This window comes from Centropristis striata, chromosome 21 (genome assembly GCF_030273125.1).
Source record: "Centropristis striata isolate RG_2023a ecotype Rhode Island chromosome 21, C.striata_1.0, whole genome shotgun sequence".
NCBI lineage: Eukaryota > Metazoa > Chordata > Actinopteri > Perciformes > Serranidae > Centropristis > Centropristis striata.
Genome location: NC_081537.1, coordinates 9,962,565 through 9,982,386, shown reverse-complemented (window position 1 = coordinate 9,982,386; position 19,822 = coordinate 9,962,565). Strand labels below are relative to the sequence as shown.

The 19,822-nt window shown below is 40.1% G+C and overlaps 1 protein-coding gene across 1 annotated transcript; it reads left to right on the top strand.

Annotated features, from left to right (window-relative positions):
* The first annotated feature begins 2,192 nt into the window (after positions 1 to 2,192).
* Positions 2,193 to 18,023, top strand: fam20a (FAM20A golgi associated secretory pathway pseudokinase). The gene is made up of 11 exons (XM_059325040.1): positions 2,193 to 3,631; positions 6,090 to 6,283; positions 6,521 to 6,571; positions 9,248 to 9,326; positions 10,154 to 10,246; positions 13,294 to 13,409; positions 14,787 to 14,967; positions 15,508 to 15,617; positions 15,707 to 15,788; positions 16,490 to 16,549; positions 17,143 to 18,023. Exons 1-11 carry the CDS (start codon positions 3,264 to 3,266, stop codon positions 17,411 to 17,413), a joined length of 1,605 nt encoding a protein of 534 aa, XP_059181023.1. The 5' UTR covers positions 2,193 to 3,263; the 3' UTR covers positions 17,414 to 18,023.
* Positions 18,024 to 19,822: the final 1,799 nt, after the last annotated feature.

Below are 19,822 nucleotides of genomic sequence, written 5' to 3'. Positions count from 1 at the left end.
TTGTTCTCCACATGGATTGTTGACCTACATGCAACCAAAAGCCCGCTCAAACATGATTGGTCATTAAGAGATTAAGAGAATAGTTGCGTCATCTCCATTCACTCCAATGTTTTTTTTTACAGCAATGCCGGGTTGTGGAGCCTCTCAATAGTTCCCGGAAGTTAACAGGAAGTAAGACAAGTGCAATCGAGTTGTAGCATTTCAGAGCGTAATGGTAAGACATCTAATGTATCTATAATGGACCTGCACTTAAATAGCACTTTTCTAGTCGCTTTGCGACCACTCAAAGCGCTTTACACTACAGACCCTTTCACACACACATTCATACATTGGGGAATTCATTCACACACCGATGAACACAGCATCGGGAGCAATTTGGGGTTCAGTGTCTTGCTCAAGTATCTTTCGACATGTAGGGAGGGCCAGGGATCGAACCACCAACCCTTCGGTTGGGGGCCAACCAACTCTACCAACTGAGCCACAGCTACTAATCAGCTACTAATTACCAAAAATCACAGTTTTGCATCTCTGAATAGTGTTGTCAAATCGCCAAGGACTTCCAGGAACTATCTGCAGTCTACATGGATCACGTGACGAGTAAGTGTTTTGGACTTCCGTTGGGGCGACTCTCTTAATCATCGGCTCTGGTCATTACTATTCAGACAAGTTAGCTACAAACAGAAACTAGAACACTTCTAAAACCAAATGATGGTCCTGTTGTCTACTGATTTTACATGTATATACAAATATCTGTTTATTTGGATCACCATCACCTGTTTCCCCATTTCCGGTTAACGCTACAATATCAAAAAAAAAAATGGTGAACTGCTGCTCTCAGCAGTGTGAAATTTCCTGCTATTTGAGACTTCTGGGTCATTCAAACGAACAGACATTTGAGCCATCTCGCCTAGTTATCTCAACCCAACCCTGCACATAAGTACATAATGGTCTGCTGAGTTGCACAAATTGATGACGCAAGACTTGATGCCCTATTTTTGCTTGTTTTCTTTCCATATTCAATTTTGCAACTTCTCTGCGTGCGCTTGCCTGCTCATCCTTAAAAACCGGGTTATTTTAAGCACCGGTCTGGATGTTTTAGCGGGGGTGGAAGCCAGCGCAGAGCCCTTTCTCCAGTTTGTTACTCAGGGATAAATAAAAACAGACACAGCTGGGACAAACAGGGCAAGTCACCGAGACTGCACTTTTGCTTCCTTAGGCAACATATCATTACTGAAATGTGTTGTGCTGTCAGCAATATCTTCTGTGTGTTGATAAGCACAGAAAGTTTGACAGTCAGTGATTCCAACCAAAGGTAATTATTTTTACCTTACAATTTTGTGTGCAGCAAAAAAAAACTATGTGACTAATTCAAACATTTCTCAGTTTTTTTGTCCATGAAACAGGATTTTCTTACATAAAAGTCAGTTTGAAAAGACACCATGTACAACTGACAGAAACGTAAAACGGAAAGCTCATTTAGCTGTGAAAAATGTGGCTTCTGCTGGTTATAAGCAGATATTTTTACATCATGCATTTGGGTCAAAACCACAACAAAAGCATCTCTTTTTTTGTTTTTGGAGCTGTGTTCTTCAAAAAACTTACAGGAGACAGTCTCCCACTTAGCCTGCGTGTGTGTGCGTGTGTGATTGGAGGCAAAACAGAAGCTCTTTTACAATCTGGCTAAATGGCAGGTTCAAGATTCCTTTCACTAATTTCCAACATCAGCAAAGACTTCTCTTAGTCTGTTCTCTCTTCAGAGGGGATAAAACACCCCGGAGAACAACTCCTAGACACTTACGCATAATTCTGCCAGACATACACATAACACACACACACACACACACACACACCCCTAAACAGACGGCAGATGTTCCAACAGTGCAGATGCAGGCTGGGAAATGCCCTATGAGGTCTTCATTATTTCAGTATAAAGCTGCTTAGGGCTTTTAGAGCCGTAACGGGCAACAAGCAGCGATCGTAATTTATACACTGTATGTTTTCACAGGAATCAGAGAGGGAGAAGGTAAAGAAAAGGTGGCCTGTGAACGAGGGGTGGTGTTATTTTTCTCTGCGTGTTTCCTCCTTTAAAGTTGTGCAATAACTTTTTTTTTTTCCAGTGCTGCCTTTTTCTGAACTTGCGTCTCTCTGTAGATCAGCGTGACAGAGAGAAAAGCGAGGGATTCATGTGTGGGAACTGCAGCAGGAAGGAAAGTGCAGCTGGGAATTTTTTGCCTGGAGCAAAACAAACCAGAGGTCTGTGGCGAAAAAGGCAAGAGAAAGAGAGGAGAAAGGGGAAAGGAGACGCAAGGAGAGAAGTAGAAAAGATGGCAGAGGAGCGAGAGGATGAAAGTCAGGGATGACATGAAGCATGGGAAGGGAGGAGGAGAGAAGATTAGATGCGATGAAGGAGAAGTGAAAGCGGACTTTACTTAACGAGGAGGAGACTAGAAGATGACAGAGGGAAGGGGATCTCGTATCCACGCCTTCTTGGGATGTCAAGGCAAGTCACACACATTTACACCTTTGACAATCTTCCTGCCAGAAAATTGGGGATGAAAGCAGCCAATTCAAATGCACACATGGGAATGAAATGGACTTGGACCTGCAGTTGTGCACACACACATGCATTGCATCAGAGTGGATGCGCCAGCTGGACATGGTTTCATTCAGATCTGCTGTGACAAGAAGAAAAACACTGTCTCCACCCTTTCCTGCTCCCAAGGACTTCTGCTTTATGTGTATGAGAGAGTGAGTGTTTACTACACCCTCATTGCACTTAATCTACCAACCTGTCATTTAATGTTTGTGTACACACCTGCACCTACACACCCACAGTGTACACAGATTCTTCTCTCTCTCTCTCTCTCTCTCTCTCGCGCACATACGCGCGCTCGCACGGTCTCGCTCTCTTGTCCTCGGAGCAGCAGGTCCCTGGAAGCAGCCAAACTGTCAGTGACTGTTGCAAACACATTCTCGTTCTCGGCTCGGCTCTTTCTTCAGCCGCTGCCAAGGGAGGAGGAGGAGGTGGAGGAGGAGGAGGAGGAGGAGAAGAAGTGAGGCTGGAAGGAACAGACTGAAACACACAGATAGAAAAGAGAAAGAGACAGACTTGGACCAACCTCTGACTGATTAGCTCTCGCCTCTGCTTGGCTGACTGTGTGGGAGACTGGAAGCAACCTACAAGTGATGCCTCGCACTCTCCGGAGCAGCACATTCTGACGCTTTCTTCAGCTTTCTACATTTTTTAACTCTCTGTTCTGAAGATGAGGAGAGACCGCCTCTTCTTAGCCGCGACCCTCACGGCTATCTTCTCCGCTGACCTCTACTTCATCCTCCTGCCAAAGCTGCGCAGCGTGGGCCAGGGATCAGGACACTTTTGCACATGTGGTGCTGACAACCTGACCCTACCCAGACACGGGGGGCTCGCCACCCCGCAGCTCTCCAACTGGACATCTATGCTGCCCCTGGATGGTACCACATCTGAACCCACTGATGGGGGCTCAAAGCTGGGGAGGCTGTTTGCTCACCCTCTGTACAACATCCAGACTCCAGCGCTGGGTCCGGAGGAGAGGCTGCTGCAGGCGGAGCAGCTGATGGACTACTACAAGAGGAAGGTGTCACGCTGGGAAAGGTCAGTTACTGATGTTTTAAAAATCAGATTTACATATTTGTTATTTTGTCCATAGTGCAAATGATTTTGCAATGACTGACAGTGATCTAAACATAGCTTGTGTAACTTTATTGTGAAAGAAGAGCGAGTTCGTCTCTCACTGTGAAAGGACGTGTTGGGGCTTGACTGTGGTCACAGGGGCAGGGTCACCGACATCAGGGGCAAACCCACCGGAGACGCGCACAAACACGATCCATGCACATAAACAAGCTTATGCTTGTGTTCACGATAACAGATGTACACCCACAGACAGACGTCAGGATGTGTAGACAATTCGGTGCGTCATGAAAGTCCAATGTCGAGTGGGCTGGTGGCAGAAAACAATCGCAAACATGTCATCCTGAGAGCTTGCGTCTGGAACGCTCTCTTTAAAAGTAAACAAGGATTTAAAAACTGCTAAAGCTCATCTTAATCTGTGGGAGCCGGAGCTGTCTTTGGCTTGTGAGGCAGTCTGTCTATGCCGACACAGTGCACTCCCTCTGAGAGATACAGCTTTTGGGCTCTCGTGGTGGAAAAAGGGAAGAAATATGAGCAATCGGTCTCCTCTCTCTCTGCCTTCACAGGAACAATGGATGGCCCAAGGGCTTGTTTAAGACTTGCAAAATCTTGCATCTTAACACTGCAACAAATACATCTTAGAGAGATTTTTTTCCTCCTCAATAGAACAGTGAAAACCGGTTTTATTGCATGCTAAAAAAGGAAATGGGTTTAAAATTTCCAGGTCAACCTGTTTGTTCATACTGGCAAGATATTTGAAACATTATCCACTTCCTCTTTTCTATCTTATTTGTGTGTGACTCCACAGTCTGTTGTCTACAGTGTCCTTTGCCCTGATGTGTCACTCTAGCTCTCTGCCTGACTGACTTATATTTTTAGCCCTTTGCTCCATTATCTCCACACTTCATGCAACCCATGCTGGAGTTTGTTTTGGTTGGGAGATGACCGTCCCACTCAGTGCGGTCAGCTCTGGTGATGTGGTGCGGCTCTCACCACAGACTTATTTGTTTTGGTTTCAGATTATTGTTGCTCAGGCTGCAAGGACGACAGCGAGGAAAGGAGGCGGTGGAAATCCAAAATGTTATTACAACTGCTGTTTATAAAAAAAGCAATAAAGAGCCCATAAGACAACTCATAAAATTCTATATGTGAATGAAAAATTGGGCTACAGGGGGATATAGGAAAATAAAAACAAGTTATAAAAGAGTGTGTATAATAAATTCAACACCCCTTTGTTCCTCATATCCTCTTTCATTTCGAACACATTCTTGCAAGAGCTGCTGCTGAGAAAACCTGTTGAATGCACTTCGCCATGGATTTCTGGCACCAAGTACCGCTTCGAATCTGTGGTCTTTCCAAAATAAAACACTGCCTTTGCAAAATGTTGTAAGAAGTGATTCCCAAGCAGAGGATTTTTTAAGCTTGGCAATCCAAGTTTAGCAGCAGCACAACAAGAACCTTGGTCTCTTTCAGTCAGCTACCTCAGTTGTTTATGTAAGCTGGCATTCACAACTGTTCTGTAGGGTATATAGAGGTATATAAAACGCAACTTTTCTGCATTAAAATGTCTAAAAAAACAACTAGATCTATGTTATATATTTTGTTGCGTTTCCAGCGATTTTCAAACCCACAGAAATATGCTATTTTAATCAAGGTGAGCCTGCCAATGGTGTCATATCGCCTTGTGCGCATGTGTCACGTTGTGGCTGTCAGTCAGAAGTTGTCATAAATCGACTTTCTATCCAGTGTTAAGCCACATTTGTATTACACTTTTAGGATCTTGGTCCTAACCAGGTAACCAGTTTAGTCATCGGACGTCTGGATCAGTTGTCAGAGAAACAAGCTGAGTAAAGGTTATTGGCATTTTGGCTCACAGCCCAGAGAAACCTTGAATTTTACCATGAAACTGCTTTATTCAGTGTTTTTACCTGTTTCATTTAATGGGTCAGACTGTTTTGGAGAGAAGAAGACCTCTGTGGATAAATCAGCTCAGAGAAAAAACGTCCTAAACATCTCGAAGTTATCAGTGAAACAACTGAGCCAATGTTAGCAGCAGCTTGGCTCACAGCCCCTACGAGTTGTCCTGTGTATGTTGAACAGTGTTGGAGAAATATCTAAAATTTCTTAATGTGAAACTGCTTTACTCGTGTTTTTACTGATTTTGATCAATGGGTCCATTTGTTCTGGAGGAGATGAGACATCCCAATTCAGCTCCTGATAAAAACCTCCTCCTCTCGCAGATAGCAGCTGACTGCAATGACGGCAGCAGGAATAAAGACAACTCCCATGATCCCATGCTACTTCATTACGTCACTGAACTCCATCTGTCATTGAGTCAACTCAATGACTCAACTGGGGCAAAAATGACATATTTTATGTTTGTTATATAATATTATAAAATTATATATATTTCACTCCTCAGACATATGAAACTCTACAGTGAGGCAGCGGCAGTGTCCAACATCACTGTGACTAAACATGAAGTGACCTTTGACCCCTACGCCAGCTGGCTGAAGTTCCACCTGGGAATCAGCCGCTATGCTTTGTACTCCCGCGATGAGCCAGCTATCCCACAGCTCCTCAAGGACATGCAGAGTATGAAGGTTGTCAGTGCAGGTGACTGATGGATGATTGGATGAGTTATGATTTTTGTCATATACTTGGTAGCCAATATTTGATTTTACTTTCTATTTTGTGCCATAAAGTAAAATGATTTTTCTGATTTAGTGGATGCTGGATAACCGAGGCTGATTTGTGTCCAAATGGTTGTAGAAATGATTTATTGATGTTAAAATGCTCCATTGAAAACTTTTAATGCTAAATTATGAGCTCACAAAACTTTATCACTTACAGACTACACTCAAGATGAGAAGGCCCTTAAAGGAGCATGTGACTGCACTCAAGGTAAGGTCAATAAGGCCTCTATAACTGTTTGTTTTTTGATCTTCTTTATCTCATATATCATGTTGTGTAGCTCGGTATTTTACGAACAGCGTGTAACAGTGTCAATGCTCGATTTCTGACTAGCCTCTTTGTTTCATCTCTTTGTTTCTCTCTGTGCTTGGCGGTTCCGTCAGAGACAAACACACTGCTGCCTTTGTGATAGCGAGGATTTTGTTTTTCGTTTGGCATCGAAATCCAGATTTGCCTGTCTGTGTAAGACACTTGCTCTGGGGCAAAAAAAAACAAAAAAAACAGCCGTTTGTTCGTGTTCAAAGGCAGAGTTCTTAATTAAATGTCTGATGTCTGCGTTCTCTGAGGGAAGCCAACGTTTCCAGGCTTCAACCTACACACCAGCTGCCACCTACGCTGTAATCTCTTACTGTACCTCTGAGCAGCACGCAAGCCAGAGCTGCAAATGTATGGATGGATGATTAATGGAAAAAGTTACTGACAAAGCCACTTTTAATAGATGCTATTGTAGGAATAATCTTCAATCTAGCAGATATGGTGTGGTATGGTTAATGCCCTGCCTGGAAATAACCATAGCAACAAGGATGCAGTCAAAGCCTCTGTTTACAATATTGCACCACAATATAACACAAGCAGGATGAAGATAAGCTGCAAGAAGTGCACTCAATGACCCTCTGAATTTACTGGTAAAAAAATACTCAGGCTGCAGCCATAGCACACATGGTATATCATTAGTTTGTGAAAGTCATTTGCGGACAATGACATGGCTGGACAGCTAGCTAGTTTTGTTGTCAAACATACTGTCAAATTATATTTGGTCCAAAGCGCTTTACACTGCACACTACGCTCATTCACACACACACATTCATTCTGGTGGCCGAGGCTACCAGGGCACACTGGTGCCACCTGCCACCATTGGGAATTCATTCACACACCGATGAACGCAGCATCGAGAGCCATTTGGGGTTCAGTATCTTGCTCAAGGATACTTCGACATGTAGGCTCTGGGATCGAACCACCGACCTTCCAATCAATGGGTGACTGCTCTAGCAACTGAGCCACAGCCGCCCCATTTCCTGTCAACCATATGCTGTGTTACTGACTTTAAATCTTGCTAGCATTACATTAGCTTTATGGCTAACAGCTGAGCCAAAGGCTTCGGTGAGCTGAGTAGACTGGAAATATCTACTGTTGTCAAGTTGTATCTAATAGCCCGTTTACACTTGGTTTTAAAATGCATCTTGGGTGATCGGATTATAAGTGGTCAGCGCTAAATACAAGTATAAAAGAGTCCAAGATGCATTGTGATCAATTCACTCAAACTACTAGCTGAGGTGGTCTAGAATGCATTTGACCACATATATATAGTAGTGTAAACGTTGATGCATCCTGATGCGTTCCCGACAAGGACGCAACAGGAAAAATATTTCATCAGTGCAGGCCGTGTGGTGGTTGTTTTGATGACAGAGTGCAACAGTTGTAACAATGGAGAGGACTCGTGGGAAGGTCCTGCTAGCAAGCTAGCAACCAGCAACTTGAGTGGTTGTTGTTGTTGTTATCCGACGTAATAAATGTGCGCTTGGCAATTTCACCATCTAGGGGAAGTGGTGTAGGTAGGAACAAAATCTAAACACAAGTGGTCAGCTGGAGACGCATGATAGACACGGTAAACGGTGATGTGTCTCAACTATCCAAAGTAAAGTGTTAAAATCAAGTGTAAACAGGGTCTAAGGTTCATCCTACTGGAGTAGTGAACAATTTGCATTAGAACCTTGTGGGATGGTAATGGTTGGTCCAGGCATTAGTCCAACCCTCCGGTGTCAGAGTTGTAGCTTGTGAAAAACTTTAGATTTGATCGCAAAACGCATGAAAACATATATAAGCAGATTAATGCCCGTTAAAATGTCCATATCTGTAATGGATTGCCTCACTGTCATCTATTAAATCTTTATAATGGACACCTCATTGGGCATCAACCCTCATGTATAAAAACATGAACAATAGAGCAGATTTGGATTGCGAAAAGAGCTATAATTTTTCAGAATTTTCAGACTATGTACTGCTTTTTGTCCTGTCTGTGCCTCGGCAGCACAGTGAAGTGGCTGACCACACACACATTATTCGCTGCCAAGATGAAATGCAACAAAACAATCCATCCCATCTGTTTAAATATAACCTCAAAAGACTTTCTCATTATTTCAGTAACCAAAGAGCGACAGTGTTAAATGTTTACCACAGTTTGGTCCTGTTTGATTCATTTCCAGAAAAAGTACTGATTGTAAACCCTATATGATAGTTAACTATTAATAGTTCAACAGAGCGCAGCACGGCTAAGGCGTGTGTGTGGTTAGTCTGGCTTACTGCTGTGACATAATATACAGCCAGACAGCGAGAGGAACGCATGTTGCCAGAGCACAAGCTGTGTGACCAACCCTTAATTACTTTATCGCAGGAAATTGGCACATCTAGAAAGTGTTCCAGTTTGAACTTGCCTCTCAGGCATTACGTTTAAAACCAAATAATTACTCAGTGTTTACTAAGCTAACATTCAGGTTTCTACATGATATAAGGTGAAGATGTGATATAAAGATGGTTGATCTCCACTAGTGTGTACCTGACATCACTTACAAGCTAATGTTTCCTTCTCTTTCTGTGTCTCTGCTGTAGTTGTGAAGCCCAGCGGGCATCACCTGAAATTGGCTCTGAAGATGCAAAACTTTGCTAAAGCCATGTTCAAACCAATGAGGTGAGGACTGAATCCACATTTGATACAGTCCCAGGTCCCAGTCCCACATCAATGGACTTTATGTCAAACCCCAGTAAGTGACGTATAGTCATGGATTGATTACTGAATTGGCCTGTTGGACAGACTCAGGGGCCCAAGAATCGCATAACAACCACAAAGAGAGACAATTGACAAAAAAACACAAAACAACCAAAAAAAGATACAAAACAACAAAAAAAGACCCAAGAAGGTTACAAAGAGACACAAAACGGCCAAAGAAAGAACAACCAAAGAAGATACATATTGATTACAAAGAAATAAAAAGTGACCAAAAAACACAAAATAAAGCAACCAAAAAAGGCACACAATGACTACAAAGCAACACAAAAGACACAATATGACTACAAAGAGATGCAAAATAACCTCAAACAGACAAAAATCCTACAGACACACAAAATGACTTCTAATTATTACAAAAAGACACAAAACAACCACTAGGAGACACAAAATGACTAGAAAGAAAGAGGATAAACAACTATCAAGTCTGTGTGTCTGGCTCCGTTATAGGAGGGGTGGTGGGGCCTTTTGCCTGTCTGAGCCCAGGGCCCCTTTGTCTTATAATCCACCCATGACTATAGCACTCTGGTTCTGCACTACATTGTAAACATATATAAACTTTATTACAGTGCATTATCTAATGCCATGGTGTCGTTCATTTACATCAAGCTACATCATCTAGAATCTGTTTAAATTACAGTATTTGTTGTGTTGATTATATACTAACTGACAGCTTGATCACTGTGTATGTGTCTCGACTGTTTTTGTGTGCGTGCGTGTGTGTGTGTCAGGCAGCAGAGGGACGAGGAGACTCCAGAAGACTTCTTCTACTTTGTTGATTTCCAGAGACACAACGCAGAGATCGCTGCCTTTCACCTGGACAGGTGCCGCCCTCCTCCTCACTCATAACGCACACCATCACTTAATTGTTTTTCCTGTTTTACTACCATCTCCGTTATACTCTGTGTATTTTAAGTGGTCTCTCGGTGAATTTATGCTGCAGTAGTGCTTGGGGGTAATTTTAGTTTTTGTTGCACATCTGTCATTTTATTGGCCCAGTTATGGCTTTGCTGCAAACTGAAGTGCAACAAATGTTTTTTCTTTGGGCCTTTTTATTTTAAAGGCACAATACGTGATGCAAATGTAAAAGTAAAAGCAGGAAGTAAAAAAAGCAAGTCAAAATGAGTTATTAATGGCTTCCAGCAATTTAATACGCCTGTATTTTAAATTATGACAAGTTGAGCAACACATAAAAAAACTTAGTCATCATTTATACAGCAAACTTTTGATGTCATGCCTGTAGGGATGGCTAGGTCGGCTGGTCCACCACTTTGATCCAGACTGAAATATCTCATCAACTTTTAGATGGATTACCATGAATTTTTTTCCACACACATTTATTGTCCTTCAGAGCATGAATCCTACTAACATTGGGGATCCCCTGACATTTTCTCTAGCGCCACGATGAGGTCAAAATCTCTGCAAAACTAACGACATTCCCATTGACTCAGCTATCGTTTGTGTTTAGTGCTCATTTGCAAATGTTAGCAGACTAGTTTACTCAGGGGTCATTGGACCAGAACAATCCCGAACAGCATTCCAGCACATTTGATTAAAAAGTACATAAATCTGATTGGCATATATTTAGTTTGCATCTGTATGAACAGCAGGACATGTGAGTGTCCGTTATCTAAACTGCTAAAGTCAGTTGAACAGGTGAAGTAAAGACAATGTTGTTGCTAGCCTGCCAGTAAGTAAAAACAGTGAGCACACATTTGGGATTTACGTGTTTTCAGCCGACCTAGACCAGAAAATACAGTCATGGAAAAAATTATTAGACCATTGTTTTCTTCAATTTCTTGTTCATTTTAATGCCTGGTACAACTAAATGTATATTTGTTTGGACAAATATAATGATAACAACAAAACTATTTCATAAGAGTTTAATTTAATAGCTGATATCTAGCCATTTTCCATGGTTTTCTTGATAATAACCAAAATCATTATCAATAAACCATGGAAAATGTCTAGATATCAGCTCTTAAATTAAACTCTTATGAAACAGTTTTGTTGTTATCATTATGTTTGTCCAAACAAATGTATCTTTAGTTGTACCAGGCATTTAATGAACAAGAAAGCAAGGAGAAAACAAGTGTGGTCTAATAATTTTTTCCATGACAGTATTCAGTTAAAACCCTCATTGTTTAGTCGTGAAGTTTGCTAGAAACTATGTAATGTAGCCTCTGTGCTTTTTATCTGGAAGTTAACAATGCGTTAAACTGTTTAAAACAGTTTTTTGAATGCTACATTGTTTGTCAACAACCTGTCATATGGTAACTGAGAGAGGGAATCTGGCCTTTTGTGCTCCGATTAATTTGGCATGTAGTTAACACACCAGTCACAATTTTATTTAAATTAAAATGCAACCCTTGGCATTTACTCCTGGTGTTCTTCACAACTGTTTCAGAGGAAGGAAATAATGAGAGTAACAGGAAAAACAGCTTTTAAAAGTGGCATATTATCTTGGTTAATAAGAAAATATGGTGGATCTAAATAATGCCAGTGTGAAGTGTGGTTCAATTTGAAAAGTTACTGATAGACATTCGAAAAAGTAACTGATAAATATTCAAAGAAACTTTACAGAAACTTTAAAGTGTTAAATTTGATAATGGAATTTGGTATGAAATGAGTTTTAGCGTCCCCGACTACACCAGATCTTGGAGCTGCCCCCCCTGCCAAATCCCACTTTAACTCCTGAATCTGCACAACTCAGATGGTTTGTGTCAGCATGTTTGCATTGTCATTGTGAGCATGTCAGCATGCTGACGCTAGCATTAAAGTGTCTTAGAGGAGAAGTGATGAAATTAGGTTGTAATCATAATGAAGCATGCCACTGATGAACAGAAAATAAATTAAATCACTTCAAAAAAATGTGAAAAATCCGAAATGGTTTCCAACAAATAGTTATCATTTTAAACTACAGCTCTGACAAATAAACCACCCACCACACCATGCAAACATTGCAACATGTTTGCCCAGGCCAGGATTTCCAAACTAGCTGAGCCATATAAAGCAGATATTGCAAACACCAGACCACACACACGCGCACACACACACACACACACACACGCGCACACACACACACACGCACGCACACACACTTTACGTAATTGCACATTAGCTGAGGTGAGGTAACTCACTCTGAAAACTGGTCATCTCAGCTAGACAGTATCATTAAAAAGCCACACACAATGATAAGTCGCTGCTTCACCACACAAGACAGAAAACAACCAAAGTGCCACGTCAACAACTGAAACAATCACTATAATTATTATTACACTTTATATCAGCTCATATTTTAAGCATCTGTTAGTCTTGAAAATGTAAAATTCATTTGTCCGTTTCTGTCATCAATGCAAACAGACAGCAGACAACATTTCTCTGCTCTCTATTTTTAATTTACGGCGGTGTGTTTTTAATCCGTCTCTGTCTCTCTCTGTTGTGTCTGCCAAACCCTTATCATCAACACGAGCAATCAGCATTTAGGGAATGTCGACGAGCTGAGAAACAGCCATTCAGCTTCACACACTATGATTGTTGTTTGATTACTGTTTGTGAGACATGACTGAAATATGACCCTCGGGGGAGGCATAAGCTCTTGATAGTGTGTATGAACACTGCCAGCTAAATTATCCAGCGTGGAGACTGTCAGTAGGGTACATTCATTGATAAGAATCAGTGAAAACGAACCGCAGGCTGCTGTGAAACGAAGTGAGGAGACAGAGATAAGAGTACCATCATCTCGACAGGGTTCATATTACATTTACATTCAATTTATGTAAGCTTGAATTGTGTGAAGGGTAAACTCTTCCTCACACAAAAAATCCCTTGTGTCTGAGTTCTTCTGAATCTCATCAAGTCATTTTTTTAGGATCCTAGACTTCAGGAGGGTGCCACCAGTGGCTGGCAGACTTGTGAATGTCACAGGAGACGTCCTCCAAGTCACCCACAACGAAGATCTCCGAGCTGTCTTTTTCACCTCGCCAGGTAAAGAACCAGCACGCCTCTTTTAAAGGAATGTTTTGACGTTTTTGCCAAGAGTTCGATGAGAAGATTGATACAACTCTCTTGTCTGTAAAGGAAGTATAAAGATGACAGATACAGCTGGTACGCTTGCACTTAGCTTAGCTTAGCATTAAGACTAGAAGCAGGAAAACACCACAAGTTGTGCTCTTAATATTGACTCTGTATACAAAGCAGATGTAGCCACCATGATGTCAGCCATTGGTTTGTGGACTATGGTTTTAAAGCCTAGAATTTGGCAATTTAGCCGTAGTGATCTTGGTTTTTGGAGCCAAAAGCGACCTAATTTGGACTAGAGGGTGGTGCTAAATTATCAGCTAACAGTAGCGGTGGTTACCTAATCCAAAAATAAAAGACAAACTTCTTTTTAAGTACAACCGACATTTTTAAGCAACCAAAATGTTACAATTAAATCATGAACTGAAGACAGACTGTGAAAAGGGTCAAAGTTCTAAAACAAAGGGCATGGACAACACCATGGCAATGACTTGTCTATTTTACTCTAAATGGGACCAATATTTACAAAATAAACATCATGCTGTATAAAAAGATTTGAAAGTAACAATTGCGACCATAAAAAATGTTTTGTTAAATGTTCACTGAGCTAATAAATCAAGTGAGAAGTAGGTTCATTTTCTAATAGACTTCTATGCAATTGTACTTCTAATTGTACTTCTCTTCTACTAAACCATATTAGTATCTACATCATAGATAGATAGATAGATAGATAGATAGATAGATAGATAGATAGATAGATAGATAGATAGACAGACTTTATTTATCCCAAGCTGGGAAATTACAGTGTAGCAGCAGCATTACACACAGAGACAATAACAACACAATTAAATAATTAAATAAAAAGAACAACCTAGGCATACTTCAAGCAATAAAATATAAAAATACAATAAAATACAATAAAATGTAATGTAAAAATAAAAATAAAGTGTCTAAAGAAGGAGTATGTATTAAGGAGTAGAATTACAGTGCAGAATAAATATGAATATACAGTATAAAAATGTTGGTGCTATGAAACAAATAAGGTGCAATGAACAGTGTGCATAAAAAACACATAAGGTGCATAACGACGGTATGTAATGAACCAGGCTATTTGTTATTGTACAGTGTGATGGCATGTGGCAGGAAAGATTTTTTGTATCTGTCCCTTTGACATGTGCATATATCTTTGCAAACAACACATTTCAGGATTAACTGAAGCCTCTGTTCAAGTTGTGCTTTTACTGGTCTGATTGGGGGGAAGGCAGAGCTGATCAAACAGCATGTAATTGTATGTGAACATGAATCTCATTCTGTATTCCATCATTTCGCTCTGCTTCCCAACAGCAAACAACACGTGTTTCTTTGCCAAGTGCCTGTACGTGTGTAAGACGGAGTATGCGGTGTGCGGTGGCCCCGACCTGCTGGAGGGCTCCCTGTCTGCCTACCTGCCCGGCCTCAGCATCGCTCCTCGCATCTCCATCCCCAACCCGTGGACACGCTCCTACACCTTCACTGGACGAGAAGAGTAAGACCTCGACCTCTGGAAAGAAATAACATTTTACTTTATGTAACAATACTTATGAATATATGTAGCAGGGATGCTGTTGGAAATATGTTACCAAAGGTCTTTTGTAAGATACAGCATGGTGTAAATCTACTGTCTGTTACTGACTATAATCCAGCTGTGGTTGAGACAATTGGTGGCCTCCAGTCAGATTTTAAAATCTAGTATTTTCAAAATAAAATGAAAGACCAGATTTCCTCGTAATGATGTTGACGCCAAGTCGTATCGTACTTTTTTTTAAATTTTACCCTTTCTTTCTTTCTTTGCTAAACCATACACTATTTTTGTATCCTTTGAAGTCAGTTTGCACCAGACAAATAGCAGCCTCTTCCTGTTTTGTCCCATAAATCTGCTGGGCGGGTTTCATCATTCTATCAAAATAAAGTCTTAAAATCTTAATCAACTGAGGGGTAATTTTAGAATTACTTTATTTCAAACGTCTACTTCAAAATAACATCCAAATGTTACTGGATCAGAACTTTGTGTGTTTTTTTTTTAAAGGTGGGAAGTGAATCCCTTCTACTGTGACACCATCAAGCAGATGTATCCCTATAACTCAGGCAACAGGCTCCTCAACATCATCGACATGTCCATCTTTGACTTCCTCACAAGTATTTTATACTGTTACATCACATCCCAGCACTACAACTTTTACCACCAGAAACAATCTTACTATAACGTGTTTGTCTTTATGTTTCAGGCAACATGGACAGACACCACTATGAGATTTTTACTAAATTTGGGGACGAAGGATTCCTTCTTCATTTGGACAACGCCAGAGGGTGAGACAGAAATGTTACAGAGCATTTAAGTCGTTCTTAAACGAGGAAGTAAGTTAACATTTTAGCTCCCTGGGGTCTATCCTCTGAGGATTATGAATGGGTTGGTGGTTAGACGCCTGACATAAGGTCTGTGGTTAACACAAGCTTGAGAGTTGTTTGCATTTTGTTGATCAACATAAAATACATTAGTAAATCCCCCCACTTGTGAATTTCTATGTTTTAACATGTCCTTAAAAAAGTCGGTTGCTAACAAGTGGCTAAATGAGACTACAGTAGTTGTCGGTGACATTAAACTTCATCACATTGACATTGCATTAATGCTTCAGACATCATAAAAGTGGTGCTCCTTTGTGAAGATTATCCTGCTGAACAAAACACGTAAGCATCAGAAATGTGTGTTTGCCACTGAGTTTATTTTCTGCAATGATCCAACATGCAAAGCAAAACCATATAGGCTAATTCTCAACAGACTGGGCTTTTAGTTTGGGCTTTTTAAAGGGACAGGCACTAAAACAGGGTGCATACAGGTATATTCAGACCGACAGTATTAGAAAAATAATGTTGTTTTTTTATATTAAAGCATGTAAACATGTTCTAGGAGAAACCCAAAATACCAGCACAAACCTTAAAATGAGCATACTATGTACCCTTTAAATATTATGAAGTTATGCTTTGTGGTTTAATTCATATCTTGTGCTTAGGTTTGGGAAGCACTCTCAAGATGAGATGTCCATCTTGGCTCCACTCTCTCAGTGCTGCATGTAAGTGTAATGTTGTTTAGGGCACAGTGCAAACAGCTTGTTTGTTTGTGGATTCACATTAAAAATAATATATACAAGCAGTTTATACACTGTAAAAAATGTTTGTAGAAATTACAGTAAAACACTGTCAAATTGCATCAGGAATGGGGCGTAAAATTAAAAATTGTGTATCACCGTAGTGGACACTTTTAATTACCGTAAATCAAGGAATAGCACAATTTTTACTTTTACTGTCATGAACTGTAGGTAACGCACAGTTTTGCTGTAAAAATATAACATTTTCATGTAAAGTTAATGGAGATTTGTCATGATGTGTGAATGAATCACACAATTACCTTAAAAATAACGAGAATATTCGGTCTAAATTAGTTTTTGCTGATATTTAAATTTACAGTAGAAAACCCCCTCACTGTATTTTTTACGGTGAAGTTCTGGCAACCACAGCTGCCGGTAATTTGCCGTAAATTTAACAGAATATTTTTTTACAGTGTACATAAAATGTTCATATGGAAAGTAAATAAATCAGATGCCCTGTAATTTTTTAGGAAGCGAAGAGGTTTGGGTAAAGAAATAACGTCTCTTTTCTTATCCAGGATAAAGCGTTCCACGCTGTTGCGGCTCCAGCTCCTGGCCCGACCAGAGTTCAGACTCAGCGATGTGATGCGGGAGTCCCTGGAGGGAGACCCTTTACAGCCGATCCTGACAGAGCCTCACCTCTTAGCTCTGGACCGCAGGTTACAAAAGGTCCTAAAAACGGTCCAGCGCTGCGTCAGGAGGCTGGGTGAGGACGAAGTGATCACCCAGGACTTTGTAAGATCCACAGCGAGACCTCAGAGCACCACAGAGACGATAAAGGTCAGGTAACACAGGATGAAAGGGTCGTCGCTCTCCTCGTAGCTGCTGTTTGCACAGAAGATTTTCATGATGAAGCCGAGTGAGCAAACAAGGCTCAGATGGTTTTAAGGAACAAGCCATAAAGGGAAGACGCTGTTAAATCCTCAGAGTTTGTCGGAGATGGAAGGCATCTCACTGCGGAGGTTCAAAACGTGAATCACTGCAGGCCTCAAATTCCTATCACAGAGGGAGCCATGCCTTTTATTTCCTTTTGCTTTTCTCATAGTCATAAATTCCCCCAAGGGTGCATTTTATGACAAGGCGCTCACTTTTCATTTCCACCTACACCATCAGGTAGGTTTGGAGTTGACACATTCAAATTAAAACATTTAGGGAACAATTAAAGACTAATTTAAATATGAAAAAGCAGTAACAGTATGAAGGAATACAGGAGATTTCTTTGATATATGGCGCTCTCTCGCTGTCACATACACATCAAAATTAGAAACGCAGTTTATATTTATAAGAGAGAGTTGTGATGCACTGGATCGGTTGCTGGTGAATGTTGTGATTATCAAAAGAAAGATTTGTGTGTCCATGTGATGTTAAAATTATAAAATAAAGTTATTTTGAAGAGAAAGTATCACCTGCAAGTGTCAGTGTGTGGATATATGTGTGTGAGAAAAGTGCTACCTATTAAAACAGCCATTTAGTTTTCCTCCACCCCGTTTTCCAGACTTATAATCTTTCTGTCTCATCGGGGTGTTTAAACAGCTTTACCACATCACTGTCATCAAAAACAGGCTGAGACAGAGTAATGGCCATCCAAAAGCTACAGAGAAATATAATATACTGGCATAATATTTCTGATCTAAGACACCGTATTTATTCCTATTATGAACATGTTACAGTGTTTCCCTCTGTGAACATGTTTGAGCTTTGTTATGTTCTTTGTTCTAATCTGACAAACCTGATACATTCCAGGTATCTGTCTGATGTAAAGTAAGACAAAACCACAACTATTTTAAGAGATCTTAGAGTTGGGGAATGATGCCAAATAAAGTCAGACAAGTACGCAGGGAGCCTGATAAGCAGCGAGATCATAAAATGTGCTCTCATACCACAGTTTATCTTCACTAAAACGTAGCAACAGGCATAAACATTTTAAACCCCCGTTGAAAATAAAGAATGATATATTAGGAAAAGAAGGAACACACTGAACTTTTCCAACTCCAAATAACTAATAGCAAGAATTTTAAAGTAGGAAATGTTGGTAGTATCCCCAGAGCCAAGTATTGTTAATAATTAAGTTTAAAAAGTTTTCTCATTATATGAAAATATCACTGCATGGAAAAATGACCTAAGTTGTCTTAAGTCATAAAAATCCTCTAAGAGGAAAAACTGAGCGATAAAGAATACTATTAAGGAGACACAGGATGATTAAAACTAATGAGTGTTTACAAAAGAGGATTGGAGGAAAGGTTAATATTGAAAATGTGGGTATAAATTAAAAGATATTACTTTTAGAGATGTTGGTGCAGGAATGAATACCAATTATTATGAGGCTTTTCTGCAGTTAGAGCAGAGACATGTCTCCCCCTGGTGGACAGGGGACACACGTGTAACAAACACTTTAAATGTTCTTGAATCTCCCATATTCAGCTTTATGCTTGACATTAACTCATTATATCCCTAACCGACACATACTCAACACCCTGGTGTGGTGGTCACGTGACTTTGACAAGAAGTGACTTCTCCAAAATGTGGCTGTGACTGGAAACAGAAATGTGCAAAAGTTGCTAATTTCAAAAAGCTTATTTTATGTTACTAGGCTAAGTTTAAACCCATTCAACAATTCGAATCAATTAATGTCCTGTATTGCATTTAACTAACAAATTAATATAAAACAAGTTACAAAATTATCGTTGAGACATATACGTCACATCAGGCTTTTAACATTTCCATGACAAGAATTTGTCATGGAAAACCTGGTGTGATGTATTTGTCACAATAACAAAAATGGTAATAGGCCACTCAATTATTTTCACTGTTTAAATTATTTTAAATTAATATATGCTCTGCTGTTCAATTTAAATTACATTAGACCAAATATAAACAAAAAATGATCCTATTCTACCACAATTTTGATATATGTTGTGAAGATGCAAAGAAAAAGGCAAATTTGTGTTTTTGTAAGAAGAAAAGGTGTCTAGTTTAGAATTAAGAAATATCATAAACATAAATTCCATAAACGCTCAATGTAACATATATGCCACATCACAGATCTTTGACATTTAGGGGTAGTATTTTTTTTTTAAAACATCAGAAATGTTTTCTATGTGGTCCTCTTGGTCTGAGGTATATCCCCCATAATTTTCCTTTAAGGATAACTGGGTCTGGGTTCTTATGGGTTAAAATAAATTTCGCAATATTTTATTT